The sequence below is a fragment of the Clinocottus analis genome, unplaced genomic scaffold, assembly GCF_023055335.1.
Source record: "Clinocottus analis isolate CAN_PGR_092001 unplaced genomic scaffold, fCliAna1.0.p SCAF_41, whole genome shotgun sequence".
Classification (NCBI taxonomy): domain Eukaryota; kingdom Metazoa; phylum Chordata; class Actinopteri; order Perciformes; family Cottidae; genus Clinocottus; species Clinocottus analis.
In genome coordinates, this window is record NW_027176165.1 from 234,673 (window position 1) to 251,072 (window position 16,400).

The 16,400-nt window shown below is 48.0% G+C and overlaps 2 protein-coding genes across 14 annotated transcripts in view; both read left to right on the plus strand.

The window, feature by feature from the left end:
• Positions 1-10,329, plus strand: part of camk2b1 (calcium/calmodulin-dependent protein kinase (CaM kinase) II beta 1) — a 61,739-nt gene extending 51,410 nt beyond the window's left edge. For 8 of the 13 annotated variants that reach the window (XM_068598876.1, XM_068598878.1, XM_068598870.1 and 5 more), the window contains 4 exons: positions 4,868-4,943; positions 5,057-5,151; positions 5,579-5,812; positions 6,502-10,329. In XM_068598876.1, coding sequence (XP_068454977.1) covers positions 4,868-4,943; positions 5,057-5,151; positions 5,579-5,811 — 404 coding nt within the window. In that variant the 3' untranslated portion in view covers position 5,812; positions 6,502-10,329. Of the gene's footprint in view, positions 1-2,011; positions 2,102-2,939; positions 3,069-3,734; positions 3,906-4,867; positions 4,944-5,056; positions 5,152-5,578; positions 5,813-6,501 lie in introns of all 13 variants that reach the window. The other 5 variants (XM_068598867.1, XM_068598868.1, XM_068598869.1 and 2 more) reach the window with 2 other exon arrangements.
• A 1,967-nt stretch (positions 10,330-12,296) lies between these two features.
• On the plus strand, positions 12,297-13,357 carry LOC137801478 (C-C motif chemokine 13-like). Its single transcript, XM_068598940.1, has 4 exons — positions 12,297-12,519; positions 12,627-12,741; positions 12,876-12,989; positions 13,091-13,357. The coding sequence occupies exons 1-3, from the start codon at positions 12,459-12,461 to the stop codon at positions 12,982-12,984; spliced, it is 285 nt and encodes a 94-aa protein (XP_068455041.1). The 5' UTR covers positions 12,297-12,458; the 3' UTR covers positions 12,985-12,989; positions 13,091-13,357.
• The last annotated feature ends 3,043 nt before the right edge of the window (positions 13,358-16,400 follow it).

Genomic DNA, 16,400 nt, shown 5'->3' on the forward strand with positions numbered 1-16,400 from the left:
CTGTGCTTAGCTCTGCCAGCACACTCAAACACAACCCGTTCTCCACATCCCAGCTGGGTCCCGGGCCTCCAGTCGGTCCTGAGTGCTTGTTGGTGCCTGGTGAACACAACACAACACAACACAACACAACACTTCCTGGTAGCAGCGGTGTGGCTGTCTCACGTCTCTGCAGTGCCAACATGTAGACATTGACCGTGTTGAGAGAGTGCAACAGGTATCAAGCAGTACTGAGCCGGAGAGCTTTCTGCTGGGATTGTGCTCATTTTAAGAGCAGAAGCTTTTGTTTTGAAAATACCAAATTAAGGAATTGCCTCTATATGGCTCTCAACATGGAGACTGCTGAGCTGGGGGCAGACAGGTCAGACTATGAATCACCTCAAACTATATATATATATATAGAGAGAGAGAGAGATAGATAGATAGATATTGTCTATAGTTCCTCAAATATTTTGCTCACCTTTTTTTCAAATAATTTTGCTATGCACTAAATATGAAACACCTTTTTATTGATATTCGCTGATCTGAAGTAAGGCTGGCCAATATGGGAAGAAAAAGAATAGAAAAGTTTTTCACAACAAGGGTACGATATCACAACACAGCTTGCTTTCAGGTGATAGAATAAATACATATCATTTGGAAATAGCAGGTGGTTTTGTGTACTACTGTCTGAATTACCGGTTCTCATTGTGTGTTTTTTAATTTGTTGGGATATTTGGATCTGATTTCATGGAAAGACAAATGATCATACTGAGTTATGGCTCAGTCCTGTTGGAGAGTATCTACAGGACGAGTCACCCTGTGGCAGCTAACAGCCTTCTGCATGGAAATGTCAGATTAATTAAAGTCTGTTGCCCGTTCAAAATGACTTTTTAGAACTACACCCTCGATGGAGGCAGGTCAGCTAGAAGCAGCATGACGTCACCGCCTCGCCCTTCACACCCCGGGGTGCTACTGTACTTCTCTGGACACAGAGAGGCCCCGCAGCCCCGCACCCGCCTGGCAGGAGGGCAAGGGCACCTTGGGAGGGGAGGGGGGTCTAAGTTTAGCCCTGCTGGCGAGAAACTGAGACCCGGCGCCCACAGACGCGTTAAACACACCGCGCTGCCAGCGCCACCCGCGGAGAAGCGTCCGTCTCGCGCACGAGGAGTCCTTCACTCTTTAAGACGCGCGCGCGGCTCAGAGGAACCACGAGAGCAGGTGAGTGCGGGGAGGCCGCCGCGTTTCTCTCCGTGGACATGGCGCGTGTCTTGTCGGCCTGTCGCAGGATCTCGTGGGGTCAGCGAGTGCTCGACAGCTGGTTTTGAAACCCAACACCGGAGCATCCCGACTCGTGTGTGCTCTGTGACTCTCGGTGCTTTCACAGCGAGGAGGTGCCGCAGAGACCCGCCTGAGGGGCCGCGCGCCTTGAACCTGCAGGTTCGTTTTGCGGGTGATAACTTTTCCACGTCGGTTGTGATTTGTGGGAGTCTGTGCTGTTAAACCGTGAAGCCCGGCCGTGGGTTTCATGCTCATGGATGTTTCTGCACTGGAGGATCAGCTGTGAGGGCTGCGCGCTGCCGTCCGTCTCCTGCTTCTGGGATACTTTACTAGTTTTGATTTGTAGATTGTTTGTGAATCTCTTTCCTCTCCCGTCGGTCTCGCGGCAGCTCTCTCTTTCCTGCAGGCTGTATTTCCATCTATTCGTTGCGTTTCCTCCTGTTGCAGCTGATTTAACAGACGAGCGGTAACGCGTGACATCCGGTTCCCCCTCGTTGTCTCGGCCGACATCCTCAGCTCTCCTTCACGACTTCCGTCAAAGTCTCAGTGACGCGCAGAAGCAGAAATCAGCTGTAATGGAGTCAATCGATAACCGGGAATATTTTCATTTTTCCTGTGACTCAGTGATTAGTATCTGGAATTTCTCCGAGCTGCTTTTGCCTTCCCATCATTCCCCGCTGTGACGTTTCTGTTGTGTCTTTTGTGCGGCTGCTTGTCATCTCTCTGCATTCTCTGTGTGTACGCGTGTCATCAGGGAAGAGCTTAGACAACAGCTCGCTTAAGGCGCAGTCCAGCACGAGCTCCCAGCCAGAGAGCACCCAGGCCGCCTCACCTGCGGTGTTCTGTAAGTCAGCATGGCCCCATGTGCAGCCTGTGACACACACACACACACTCACACTCACAATGCTCGACTAGAAATCCCCCTTGACTAAATCCTTCCTTGTGTGTCCACATTCAGCGTGCCTGCATGTATTAAAAGCATACATCTGCTGCCGTTCAGCACCACTAAATCCCTGGAGTATCTGACTTATGGGCGCTTCATTCCTCCATTAGAGTCTTTTTAGTCAGCAGCATCGTGTATGCTGAGTCCAAACATCCAAAAATAACACAAATAGCAACTGTATGACTGTATGTAAGAGGTGGACGTCGTGACGTCAGCCATCGGTTTGGCCTTTCAGCATCTTGAAGCGTCCCCTGCTTTATGGCCTGTTTGACTCTAACAGACCATAATGTACTAAATGAACATCATGCTGTACTGAAGAAGACTAGAAACTAGAGATTGAGACATAAACTCATGTTCACAATGTTTACTGAGGGAATACATCAAGAGAGAAAGTCATTTTCCATCAAATCCAACTCCTTTTGCAGCCACAGGAGTCGCCCTCTGCTGGCCGCTAGAGAGAATGCACGTTTCAGACCCGGAGGTCCTGAACCGCCTGGTTTGGATGGACTCATCTTCTCCCGGCTGTAAACGGGAATAGCAACGCAACATCTCCATGGCAATCTGTGTCTCAACATTGTTTTTTTCAGACGTTGCCAGCATGGATTTTGTCTTTTATGTTCCCGTCGCTGTGTGAGTGCCACGTTGTGTTGCAGAGCTGCGCGGCCGCGTCGCCCTGCTCGTCACCTGTGTTCACCTGTGTGACCCCAATGTCTCCCATCTTCCTCCCTCCTGAACTCAGCTGCCACAAAGTTTGCTGACCTGCTGGGCTCAGTGCGTCGGGGCTCCGGGCCCACGTCCGACGGGGAAGGGAGGTCCAGCACTCCGCCCGCCCCGTCCCCTCCTCACACCCCCGCTGTCCCCATGCAGAGTAAGTGGAGCAGGGGAAGCTCAGGGAGTGTGCTGTAGACATTAAACACATCTCCTTTTCCTCTGTTCCTGTGCCCAGAGGATGCATGTACAGATGGATGGAGTCTCTCCTCATTTGTCATCTTGGGAGAGGACAGAAAAGGAGTCAAATATCTTATTTCTAAGCTCTAGAAAGATCTGTATCCTCTTCCTCATGATGAAAGGTTTCTGGCTGCATCTTAAGAAATCCCTTTAGGAGTTTTTAATTGAGAATCAGTCCTTAAGCTAAAGAAGGAACGATGCTAAAGCTGCACTGAAGACGTTAACGGTTGAAAAGCAGCTGCAGATTAAAACATGTTGCTGCGACGAGGTTTTAAGCAAAACAATAACAACACTGTTAAAGTGGACAAAGGAAATAAAGTGTAGTCTTTAATCTTCTACTTAAAACAACAGTGACGTCATTTCTATAAACGTGGGCTCTTTCACACAAATGCCTTTTCTCTGAGTGACGTTTGTGATCATTTAAATTCAGTTTTGTTCATCATTTTTAGTCATAACTTAATGCAAATATAAGGGTGACGCTATTTCCACACTGACTAGAGATTCCTGAAGGGATTTCCTCATGTCTTCATTCCTTTATTCTTATTCTACCTCTTCCTCCTCCTCTTCCTCCTCCTGGACGTCTCAGTGTCTCGGCTCACCGACCTGGTGAGCAGCATCCGCAAGGTGCCGGCGGCGCCCGCACCCGAGGGTGACGCCGCGCCGGTACCGAGCGCCCGGCCCGCCCCTCCACCTGCACACACCGCATCCCCCCCTCCCCCACACCCCCGCTCCAGCGCGTCCCTGTCCTCCTCCCAGAGTGAGTACCGAGCGCGACGCCGATCAGCCGTCTGGGTTCAAACGGCATGTCAGCGAGCGAGTCCACAGAGCGCAGCGTCCTGGTCCAGAGCAGTTTGAGCTTTCAGCAGTCTGCATGTGTGCCGTCTGTGCTTCTGAGCTGTATTAACCTCCTCTAGCCGCAGTCTGCCTGCAGAGACGCTGTCTGCAGAGCAACTGTCTGCAGAGACGCTGTCTGCAGAGCAGCTGCCTGCAGAGACGCTGCCTGCAGAGACGCTGCCTGCAGAGCAGCTGTCTGCAGAGCAGCTGCCTGCAGAGCAACTGCCTGCAGAGCAACTGTCTGCAGAGCAGCTGCCTGCAGAGACGCTGTCTGCAGAGACGCTGCCTGCAGAGCAGCTGCCTGCAGAGACGCTGCCTGCAGAGACGCTGCCTGCAGAGACGCTGCCTGCAGAGCAGCTGTCTGCAGAGCAGCTGCCTGCAGAGCAACTGTCTGCAGAGCAACTGTCTGCAGAGCAGCTGCCTGCAGAGCAACTGTCTGCAGAGCAACTGTCTGCAGAGCAGCTGCCTGCAGAGACGCTGTCTGCAGAGACGCTGCCTGCAGAGCAGCTGCCTGCAGAGCAGCTGCCTGCAGAGCAGCTGTCTGCAGAGCAGCTGCCTGCATTGCTCGGGGTGTTTGTGGTGATTCCTGGAGATGAACACGGTCTGCGTGTCCATTGCATCAGTTTGACATGTTGAAGAAACGTGTTCTCCATCTAACTCGAGAGTGAAGTGACGTGCATCTTCACAGACTTGTCGTTCAGAAGGAAAGCTTTATTTCACGATGAAGCATCTTCCTCAGGTCAACAAGAGGAGTTCAGTCTTTCTCAAATGAAGTCCTCTGGGTTCTAACGGTCTGGTGTGTGAATGATATTAAACCCTCTCCGCTCTCCATCTTTCCCGGCTGTTGTGATTCCTTCTGATTGAGCTCCTGTGTCCTCTCTGCAGCGCGCAAGCAGGAGATCATCAAGATCACCGAGCAGCTGATCGAGGCCATCAACAACGGAGACTTTGAGGCGTACGCGTGAGTCAGCGTGTGTGTGTGTGTGTGTGTGTGTGTGTGTGTGTGTGTGGTTTGGGTTCCAATGCGTCGCCTGAAGCGTGGCGTGTGGTAACGTCCTCCTCTGTTCCCTCCAGTAAGATCTGCGACCCTGGACTGACTTCCTTTGAGCCGGAGGCGCTGGGCAACCTGGTGGAGGGGATGGACTTCCACAGGTTCTACTTTGAGAACCGTAAGAGGATTTGTTGATTTTTATTGTCCTTTTTTATCTTCTGTTTTCTTCCATCACTTCTTGCAGTCTTGCTTGTAAATACAGTATTACTTTGCTTTGCGTCTCTTGTTTATTTCCTGGTTTAGTTTCATATTTTATCTTGGTCATCTGTATTTTTTGTGTGAACCTACACGTCTGATTTGTCTGAACCACAGAAGAAGAAGAAAGTTGATCAGTCATCTCTCATTCAGCCGCAGTACTTCTCTGCATATTGTTGTTATCTGGTGTCAGAAATAAACTGAAGCTCCATCGTGCCGGCTGAAGATGCTCCACAGCAGCTCCTGCATCCATGGAGATGATGCCGAGTGTCACGCGACCCGTTTGCAGTAGTCTGCGTCTCCTTCTCGCCTCCTTCTCCCAGCTGACGCTATCCTCCTCCTCTGTTCAGTGTTGGCTAAGAACAGCAAGCCCATCCACACCACCATCCTGAACCCCCACGTGCACCTGATCGGCGAGGACGCGGCCTGCGTCGCCTACATCCGCCTGACTCAGTTCGTGGACAACCAGGGCCGGCCGCGCTCCAGCCAGTCGGAGGAGACGCGCGTCTGGCAGCGCCGAGACGGGAAGTGGCAGAACATCCACTTCCACTGCTCAGGCGCGCCGGCGGCGCCGCTCCAGTGAGGTACGGACGCCGGGGCAGCTGGGAGAAAACTCACCTCGGAGGGTTTTCCTCCTGTTGTTGACCAACTGCTTCTCTGAACTGGAGATGCAGCTGGTGAATGAATGAATGAATGAATGTGTTAGTTCAGCTGTGTGCTGTGTGTCTAAAGCAGGGTTCTCAACTGGTGGGTCGCGACCCACTAGTGGACCCGTTTTGCTTGTGCAAAATAATAATAATAATTTTTTCATATATTATTTTTCATCCTGTGATTTTATTTTGAAAGGACTTTTTTCTGCAGCAGTGCGTTTCTTTGCTCCATGTTTTCAGCAGGTTGGGTCAAACCATTCTGACACGGGGGAGATCATTAAATTAAACATCCTACTGAACATAACATGCAGCTTATGAACTTACACTTATATCTAAAGGAAAATGTATCAAATAAATGTCTTTAAAGGATTTTTTTGATCCAAATTTTAAACTCTCAGGTTATTAACTTTAATATGGAAACCTTTGCATCTTTGCCAAATATTGAAAAAACATTCCCACGACGTGTTCACTCTGTGTTATTTCTGTCCTTTCAGTATCAGATACCTTATGTTTTATGTTTAAAGCCACGCAGGAATACAGAATTATTCCCAAAAATCATGTCTACTGACAGAAGAGAGGATCTATATTTAATGTGTTTGACACTGTTTTGTTTTTCTTCTCAGGGTTGAACGCGATAACTTTGTCTGTCAGCAGTGCTCTGCTAGTGAGAGAGGAGGAAGAAGAAGGGGAGGAAGAGGAGGAAGAGGAGGAGGAAGGGATGAAAGAACAAGTCCACGGTTGGGTTTTTTCAACACCAGACCCTCCCACACCGGACACTCGGCTCAACCCCCAGCATGCATCTCTTCATCACCTGCCCCACAAACGTCTTCTGACTCTCACACAAGCGGCTTCCTCTTCTCCTCCTCTTCCCTCCGGCTCGCCGGCTGGTTGGCGAGGGGTCGGTTTGTCCTCCCTCCTCCTCCCTCCTCCCTCCTCCTCCCTCTTCCTCCCTCCTCTTCCTCCCTCCTCCTCCTCCTCCTCCCCCACAGCTCTGGTCCTCCTGTGAAGCCTCACCTGTGTGACATAAACACTGCACTGGAAGTACAGTATGTAAAGTTTTAAGTAAAATCTATAATCATTACTCTATTATCATTATTATTATTATTATTATTATTATTACACATTTGCAATTGTATATGTAACTTGTATAATTCTAAATTCCTGATGCCAGTGGTTTCTAGAGTTGAATTCAATCTTTTCTCTCTTTATCTTTTTAAGGAAGCATGTTTTTTTCTCATATTAACAGTGGCTGTGTTGTTTTTTTTTTATCGTGGCTATTAAGTGGATATGATATTGGCAATTTCTGTAATTTGCTTCTTGTGTGAGCTATGATACTGTGCCCGAACTCATGGTACACGTGTTTTGGTTTTGTTTGGGGTTTTCTTTTCTTGTCTTTTCTTAGTGGAGTGAGTCTGCTGGTGTGACGTGTGCATGTCGAGTGTGTGTGTGTGTGTGTGTGTGTGTTGATGAGACTGTGGTCGTGTGAGACAGACACACACTCGTCCTCACGTGACGGCTGAGATGGGATTCGCTCAACAAACGGCGTACAGTCAGAGTTTCAGTGTTCAGATGTTCTCTCCCTCTTCATGGGGACTCGCCCTGAAGGGAGAGCCAGAGACACGAAGACGAGGAGGAAGAGCTGTCGCCCGTTGGTCGCATTCAATCATGAGATCATTTCAACAATATACATACAAGATATTTATTGTTGGATTCACATGTTCCATGTTGTAACCAGAACATTACAAGAGAAGGCATGAGAGGAACCGAGTGCTCCAGTTAGAGGAATCATTTCATACTTTACTTTATGTTGACGTGCTTTTGCTCTGATTATCTGATTATTAGGTGTAATTGTGCACATAGAAGACATTAATAGGAAAACTATTTTAAACATGTGGGGCTATAAAGAACAAAGACCTCTGGCAGAGAGAATCATCAGGCTGACAAGTCTCATTGTGTGAAAGTAAACTCAGGTTTATTGTTAGTCCTGGACTAAAGAACCAGCAACAGCTTCAGCTGGACACTCCAACTCTGCAATGACAAACACATTTTCAGAACGTTGTTGTTTGAATACACAAAGCACAGCCGGCGTGAAGGCACGAACACGTTGTGTAGATGTCGTGTCGCACATGAAGACCCAACAGGTGTAAATGCTCCGTGAGCATGTTTTCTGCTCGCGGGATGTTTCTCCGTCACGTGGAAGCTCTCCAACATCTCTTCCTGACGAGCAGCTGAGCTCCATGTGTGGCTCACAGGAAGCAGTGACCTTCTCTCACAGGGAGGACTTCCTGCTTCTTGTTGTGTAGTTTGGCGCTGCGGCTCGTGGCGTTTAAAAAGGGACGAGGACGCGCTGTCGGCGGCTGCTGCTGTTGCTCGGCCACGGCTGCAACCCGCTGGAAGCTGCTTTCACTGAACGTTGTGATGTTTTGAACTCGCCTTCAGTCAGAGAGACAAAGAAATGAAATCAGAAGAAAGAAAGAATCCTGGAGGCTGTGACCTTTCTCACAAAGCTGTGTGTGTGTGTGTGTGTGTGTGTGTGTGTGTGTGTGTGTGTGTGTGTGTGTGTGTGTGTGTGTGTGTGTGAGCAGTCCTGTACAGTCCATTGCCTCAGTGTGTGTTCTCTACTCGTCTGGAGGAGTGTGTCAGGAGAAGGCTTTCCTTCAGAGGACACATCAGTTCTTCATTCATCATCATCTTCTCGTGATATGAAGTGCTCGTGTCAGGCTGCCAGGTTAATCCGATGGACTTTGCGGCACTGAAATCTGTTTTGGTGTGAGGTTTCAGCTCCTCTGTACTTTGCTCGTCCACCGTTGGCTGCCTTCACATTTGTCTCACCAAGATACTAAAGAGGCCGGGCAGTCGGTTTGATGAATAGTCCTCAGGTTTCTATTTATTTTGAGTATTTATTTATTTATTTTAGTGGATAACTTTATTGTGCTTTTCTCTTTCTTTCATTTGTGTGTTTTCCTATTATATCACACAGCTTGTGTGAGTCCTGTCTGCTGTTCAGAGGCAGTCTGTGGAGCCGGTGCTTTTACACGGGATCCTGCACCCTGTTCGCATCCTGCATGTCGTGAAACCACCAACATGGTGGGAATTCATTTTCTTTTGTTGCTATTTGTCTTGTGCAACTGGAGCTCGGGCTTGTTTCAGCAGTCGTGGTGGAGAGCGATCTCTCCTCTAAGGTGTCAAGAGGGAGACATCATCACTTTAAGTCTCATGTCATCAGGATTGTATTTGAGTTGAACTGAAGCTCCAAAAGCTTAATCACGCTCTTTTTTTTTTTCTGTACGCTTTTTTCAAATGAAGCAAAGAGACGTTGTCGTGTCCTCTCATCCAGTCACAGTGTTCATGCTCAGCCAGCCTCTTCTCACACTCAAAGGTCAAAGGCCAGCTGAAGGCGTTCATGTGGGGTCGAAAGAGAAGAAGAGGTGGCAGCACGCGTCGTCCTTCTGTTCTTCTTGCTGTGGTTCAAGCCGTGAGGATGTTTAAATGCAACAGGTCTCAGCATGAGGGAGGACACAGTGTTACACAACTAACTAGGCATTGTTGTCATTTTCTTTGCACGACAGTCAACTGGACACTTGTTTTTTTTTATGTTTTCTTTTTATTTGGTTTCTCATTTTCTCCTGAATGCTGTCACACTGGACCTTTCTCTCTCTACTCGCTCAGCTCTCTAGAAGCGTAGAACTGTTTTCATGTCGATGACACAGAGAAGACGATCAGGACGATGACGTCAGTGACTGTTGAGGATGAGGATGATGATGAAGATGGTCCCTCACTTAGCCTGCATGTCCCTCTGACTCGAGTCCAACTGGGCGAGTAGAGGCGTCTCAAAGAGAGCAGGAGCTCCAGCAGGGGGCGCAGTCACACAACGCACACACACACAGACACACACAGACACACACCTGATGCTTCTGATGCTCAACAAAGTGACTTTAGAGTCACAGCAGTTCTTCACCGGAGGAAAAGAGGAAGCTTTCAGTATAATTATTAATTATTATCACCTTATTGTTACAGTTTGACGTCACAATTGTTTTCCTCAGTGATTTCTTTTTTTTTGTTTTTAGGGGAAACAGAATAATTCTCTTTTATTCATCTCACATCACAAAGTGTTTCTGGACTCATTTTAAATCCTTCAGTCAACAAAATGTGCCAACGCCTCTGATCCTGAATCCTTGACGCTGTGAGAGGTTGAGCTGCACATGAAGCACGAGGCCTCCTGGTCTCTGAGGTCAGCGAGGTCGGCTTCTCTGGTCCATTCCCTCCGTTTCTCTGCAGTTGGCTCTTTAGTTTCCCTTTGTATGTTTTTGTCACGTTGGGTTTCTTCTGTATAATAATCTTAATCCTCTGGTTCTCTGATTCTCCAGATTATTGCTCTGTTCTCTTATGTGCTACACGTGTTTCTATGACTCCTAGAAAATGTGTTACGGTGTTATCAATAAAATGATCATTTAAATAGAAACGTGAGTCTGTTTCTGTGTTTGAAACTCCTCAAACTGCAGCACAGCTTTGTTTTCACTGATGGAAGTCACTCATTCATGGTTTTAACACAAGATTTTCAATCCAGGTGGACCCCTTTTTTTGGCCAGGCAGTGTGTGTGTGTGTATATATATATATTATTTATATATATATATAATTTTTATATATATATATATATATATATATATATATATATATATATATATATACACACACACACACACACACACACACACACACACACACACACACACACACACACACACACACACACACACACACACACTGCCTGGCCAAAAAAAGTGGTCCACCTGGATTGAACTCCTACTGCCTGCTGTAGCAGCCTGTGGGGGCAGTGCTGTGATCTGGGGTTGCTGCAGTTGCTCACGTCTAGATTCAGCAACGACCAGGTTCAGCAACAACCAGGTTCAGCAACGACCAGGTTCAGGCATCATGAGACATCACATGGAGTCCAGACCTGAACCCCAGTGAGAGTCTCTGACGTGCTCCAACCAAAGGAGGTCCAACCAAATATTAGTGTGTGACCTTTTTGTTGGTAGTGACGTGTGTGTGCGTGTGTGTAGATATAAATATATATATCTATATATCTGGAAACGGACCACACGGCGTCCTGTGAAATATCCTCGAATGCCCCGTCCCTCACGGCGTTATTGAAGGTTGCATCACTTGGCAAAACCCAACTCGTCTGGCGGGAAAAGTCTGTCTCCTGCTCACACCCGCATGCAAGCACACACATGCAAGCACACACATGCAAGCACACACATGCAAGCACACACATGCATGAACACACATGCATGAACACACACACTCTGACAGGAACCCATGAGATAGACACAAGTGGTGAGGAGCCTGTTTGCAGTCCACAAAACAAAATCCCAAACGGCACTGCACACGGGGATTGTATCATATCATACATATTTATACTTCACTTTGTTTTCTTGACGAGGCGGCTGAAGGACGAGACGACTCTCAACTGAGGCTGAGAGTCGTCCTCAGGGTGATGTTGTGTAACACATGCATATTTCTGAATAAACCATATTTTAACAGATGAGTGCAGGTGTTCAGCAGCTCTTTGCGGCTGGTCTCCTCACTCAGAGTAGAACCGGTTATACAGTTATGAAATATGATATATATACATATATATGGTGCAGAATAAGAGAACAGCAGGCTGACGGGATCAGTCCAGGGATGATATGCTTCCTTATATTCCTTATATTAATCTTATATTTATACTTTGTCGTCTAATACAACAATAAAGTTCAGTCTAACCTAAAACCACAAAACTACGCATGAGCATATCAGAGCAACAGGAAGTACTTTCAGGTCAATGATGCGACGCCTCACCTTTCAAACCTGCAAAATGACATTTTAAACATCTTTTCAATAATCAAAACTGAATTAGATATCGTTGCTTGTGTGGAGGGAACCAGTGAGATGACGGCTTCCTGATTGTTCTCCAAAAATACATCATGCTGCAGCACTTTATGGAGCCACTGATCCTCTACACACTTAACCCTTTGAGACATTATGTCGTCACTTTATTATCATCGATCAAGAGTTGTGTCTCTGCTCCAAACTAGGAGCTAACTGGCTCATGTTCATTTCATATCGGTCACTGCAGCTTTCAAGGTGAAATAGTGCAGTGTAAAGATATTGAAAACGTTCCAGGAAGAACATAAAAACACACTCGCAGTATTGATTCATACGTTGTGCAAGCGTCTGGTCGGAGTGCGTGCATGGACCACATGAAGCGTGGGAGGTTTCCTCATGAAAGACAGACGTGCTGATAAAGATCCACCTCGGGGAAGCTTCTGGAAAGACTGGCTGGAGAACGAAAAGAAACAACAGTTGGCAAGAGCCAAAGGGAGAGAGAGGAGGCGTGAGGAGGAAATTCTTTGGAACGTGCGATGAGCCAAACTCTTCATCCCATTTCCAGTCAACGAGCACCCATCTCACTTTCACTTTCCCTCCACAGCTGTATAAATACACCTGCAGCTCCTCACAGCAGCACCTCCACCCTCCTGAAGAGACTCGCTGCAGCCTGAGCTCAGAGCCACGAAGACACCAGAGAGCAGAGACATGGCCTCCACCACTGCAGCGCTCCTCCTGCTGGGAGTCCTCTGTGTTGGGTTTGCATCCGGTGAGACTCCTCCACCTCTTCCACGGCCTCCATACACATGTCTGCTGATGTCCTCGTCCCGGTCCACATGTTGTGTTGTCTGACTCTGTCTCTCCGTCCTCCTGCAGCTGAGATCGCGGTGGACTGCTGTCTGACGGTCTCTGAGAAGCCCGTGCCGCTGCAGCGCCTCCAGAGCTACACCCTTCAGGAAGCTGGGAAAGGATGCCAGATCAGCGCCACCGGGTGAGTGCTCACATGGTCATGACCTGGACAGAGAGGGAAGCTTCAGTCGCCTGTTTATCTGATCTTTACTACGTCAGAAGGTGGTGTTTTCTCCTCCAGCTCTGTCGTCTGAAGCCTCTCGTCTGCTTCCACAGGTTCATCACGAAGCTGGGAAGGACTCTGTGCGTCTCCCACCCCAACGACAAAGCCTGGGTGAAGAGCTACATCAAGCACCTGGATGAGAGGAGACTAAGACCTCACTGAACCAGGTCCACATGCCAACAAATACCTTCTCTCTCCGTCAGTCCAACGCACGGCGTCTCTTTAAAAACCTCCACCGACGGCTCATCGCTGCTCTTCCTGTCTGCAGGTGCGGAGAGCAGAGGACTCTGGGAGGAATAAAGGCGGCTGCAGATCAAGAAGGACCGACTCTTGGCTGAGAGAAGTTCCCAGAATGCTGTTCTGTAGAAGATCAACACAGTTATTTATGATGATTTATGAACCAGACGGTGCTGAACGTGCAGCTCTGTGTGTTTATGATCGTGTTTCATGACGTCAGAGTTTGCTGTTTGAGTCATAACTTGTACAAAATGTTGAGATGTGTGTGTTCACTTCTGTTGAGAGGATTCTAAAATAAAGTTTCATGTTGTTTTGTAACCTCTAGTGGCCGTCTTTCATGTCGTGTTCAGCAGCTCTTTGCTGCTGGTCTCCACTCAGAATGAAACTGGTTATCGAGTTATGAAATATGAAATCTCCAAAGCTGGAAGCACGTGATGGTAAAGAAAGCACAGTTATTGTGTCCAATGAAAAGCTTTTCCTGCCGGGTCCAAAGACAGAATTACAACACACTTAAGACAAAACATCAACACAAATAAGGCACAACATATAGTGACAGTATTGCACACACACACACACACACACACACGTATGAAGTGCGCTCTGCACTGCTGCATGCCACGCTTCACTTATTTCTACACATTGTGATGACATTGATTCTCAACCTGTATGAGAATAAGCTGTTACAGAAAGACAACAGGAAGTCCTTAAAAACTCCTGCTTAGCGTTTGCTGTGTCTCTGGCTCACAACGTCCCAGAGGACAAAGAACAAGAGACCTGCTGTGGAGGCCGAATGCACTGCTACGTTCTACTAGTAAAAGGACTCTTTGAATAAAATATTTAGCAGGATATTATTGGATTATTACGACTGATTCTTTGTTATAAAGTACTTGAATACTGCAGCCAGTTGAGGTGTGTTTTGTTTGTGAAACTTTATTAATGTCAAATGAATTGCAGAGTATCAAGAACAATAAATGAAATGAAATGCAGCTTTGAGTGCGAGACAAGTTGATGTGTACTTGAGTATATTTAGATGTATGTGTATAATGCTAAAAAGGGTTTTGTATTGTCTTTCAATAGTGTCTTCTGATATGAAGACCAGCTGCATGAGACTCAAGACAACATGAACAAAAGTCCCTTTAACTTTCTAAATGTCCTCCACTGTGGTTAAAGGACTCAGACGTCCAGCAGGTAGATTCAGGATGACAACGTGATCAGAAGATCTTTGTCTCAGCAGCAGTTTGATGTTTTAATGAGCAGCTTTACTCCTGTTTGAAATTTAAATTCTTCATCTTTCTACGTCGTCTGTGTCTCGTTGTCTTGTTTCATATGAGGCGTGTTCTGCTGCATGTTCTGTTGTCTGTGTGAGTCTGTTGTCGTCGTTACTGACAGATATTAAAGTTTTCTCTCTATCGTTCACACAGTCAGCGAGGAGATGCAGCTTGACTTCATTGATCCCACATCTCACAACGTCTCACAAGGTCTCACAGCGTCTCACATCGTCTCACATCGTCTCACAAGGTCTCACACGGTCTCACACGGTCTCACAACGTCTCACAAGGTCTCACAGCGTCTCACAACGTCTCACATCGTCTCACAACGTCTCACATGGTCTCACAGCGTCTCACAAGGTCTAACACGGTCTCACAACGTCTCACAGCGTCTCATAGCATCTCACAACGTCTCACAGCGTCTCATAGCATCTCACAACGTCTCACAGCGTCTCAAAGTGTCTCACAGCGTCTCACAGCGTCTCACAAGGTCTCACAACGTCTCACATCGTCTCACAGCGTCTCACAACGTCTCACAGCGTCTCACAGCGTCTCACAACGTCTCACATCGTCTCACAGCGTCTCACAACGTCTCACAACGTCTCACAACGTCTCACATCGTCTCACAGCGTCTCACATCGTCTCACAACGTCTCACATCGTCTCACAGCGTCTCACAGCGTCTCACAACGTCTCACAACGTCTCACATCGTCTCACAGCGTCTCACAACGTCTCACAGCGTCTCACAGCGTCTCACAACGTCTCACAACGTCTCACATCGTCTCACAAGGTCTCACATCGTCTCACATCGTCTCACAGCGTCTCACAACGTCTCACAACGCCTCACAGCGTCTCAAAGTGTCTCACAGCGTCTCACAGCGTCTCACAAGGTCTCACAACGTCTCACATCGTCTCACAGCGTCTCACAACGTCTCACAGCGTCTCACAGCGTCTCACAACGTCTCACAACGTCTCACATCGTCTCACAGCGTCTCACAACGTCTCACAGCGTCTCACAGCGTCTCACAACGTCTCACAACGTCTCACATCGTCTCACAAGGTCTCACATCGTCTCACATCGTCTCACAGCGTCTCACAACGTCTCACATCGTCTCACAGCGTCTCACAGCGTCTCACAAGGTCTCACATCGTCTCACACCGTCTCACAGCGTCTCACAACATCTCACAGCGTCTCATAGCATCTCACAACGTCTCACAAGGTCTCACAAGGTCTCACAAGGTCTCACAGCGTCTCACATCGTCTCACAAGGTCTCACAAGGTCTCACAAGGTCTCACACGGTCTCACAGCGTCTCACAGCGTCTCACATCGTCTCACATCGTCTCACAGCGTCTCACAGCGTCTCAAAGCGTCTCACAGCGTCTCACAACGTCTCACAAGGTCTCACAGCGTCTCACAACATCTCACAGCGTCTCATAGCATCTCACAACGTCTCACAAGGTCTCACAAGGTCTCACAAGGTCTCACAGCGTCTCACATCGTCTCACAAGGTCTCACATCGTCTCACATCGTCTCACAAGGTCTCACAACGTCTCACAGCGTCTCACAGCGTCTCACATCGTCTCACATCGTCTCACAGCGTCTCACAACGTCTCACATCGTCTCACATCGTCTCACAGCGTCTCACAACGTCTCACATCGTCTCACAGCGTCTCACAACGTCTCACAACGTCTCACATCGTCTCACAGCGTCTCACAGCGTCTCACAACGTCTCACAGCGTCTCACATCGTCTCACAACGTCTCACAGCGTCTCACAACGTCTCACAGCGTCTCACATCGTCTCACAACGTCTCACAGCCTCTCACAGCATCTCACTTCGTCTCACAGCGTCTCACAACGTCTCACATCGTCTCACAACGTCTCACATCGTCTCACAGCGTCTCACAGCATCTCACAACGTCTCACAGCGTCTCACAACGTCTCACAGCGTCTCACAACGTCTCATAGCATCTCACAGCGTCTCACATCGTCTCACATCGTCTCATAGCATCTCACAGCGTCTCACAGCGTCTCACAACGTCTCACAACGTCTCACTTCGTCTCACAGCGTC

What these genes read in the sequence shown, in the direction of transcription:
- LOC137801478 (XM_068598940.1), top strand. Translation starts at nt 12,459, where the DNA reads ATGGCCTCCACCACTGCAGCGCTCCTCCTGCTGGGAGTCCTCTGTGTT. An exon ending in CTGTGTTGGGTTTGCATCCG is followed by an intron (nt 12,520 to 12,626) that starts GTGAGACTCCTC and finishes GTCCTCCTGCAG; the next exon opens with CTGAGATCGCGGTGGACTGC. An exon ending in TGCCAGATCAGCGCCACCGG is followed by an intron (nt 12,742 to 12,875) that starts GTGAGTGCTCAC and finishes CTGCTTCCACAG; the next exon opens with GTTCATCACGAAGCTGGGAA.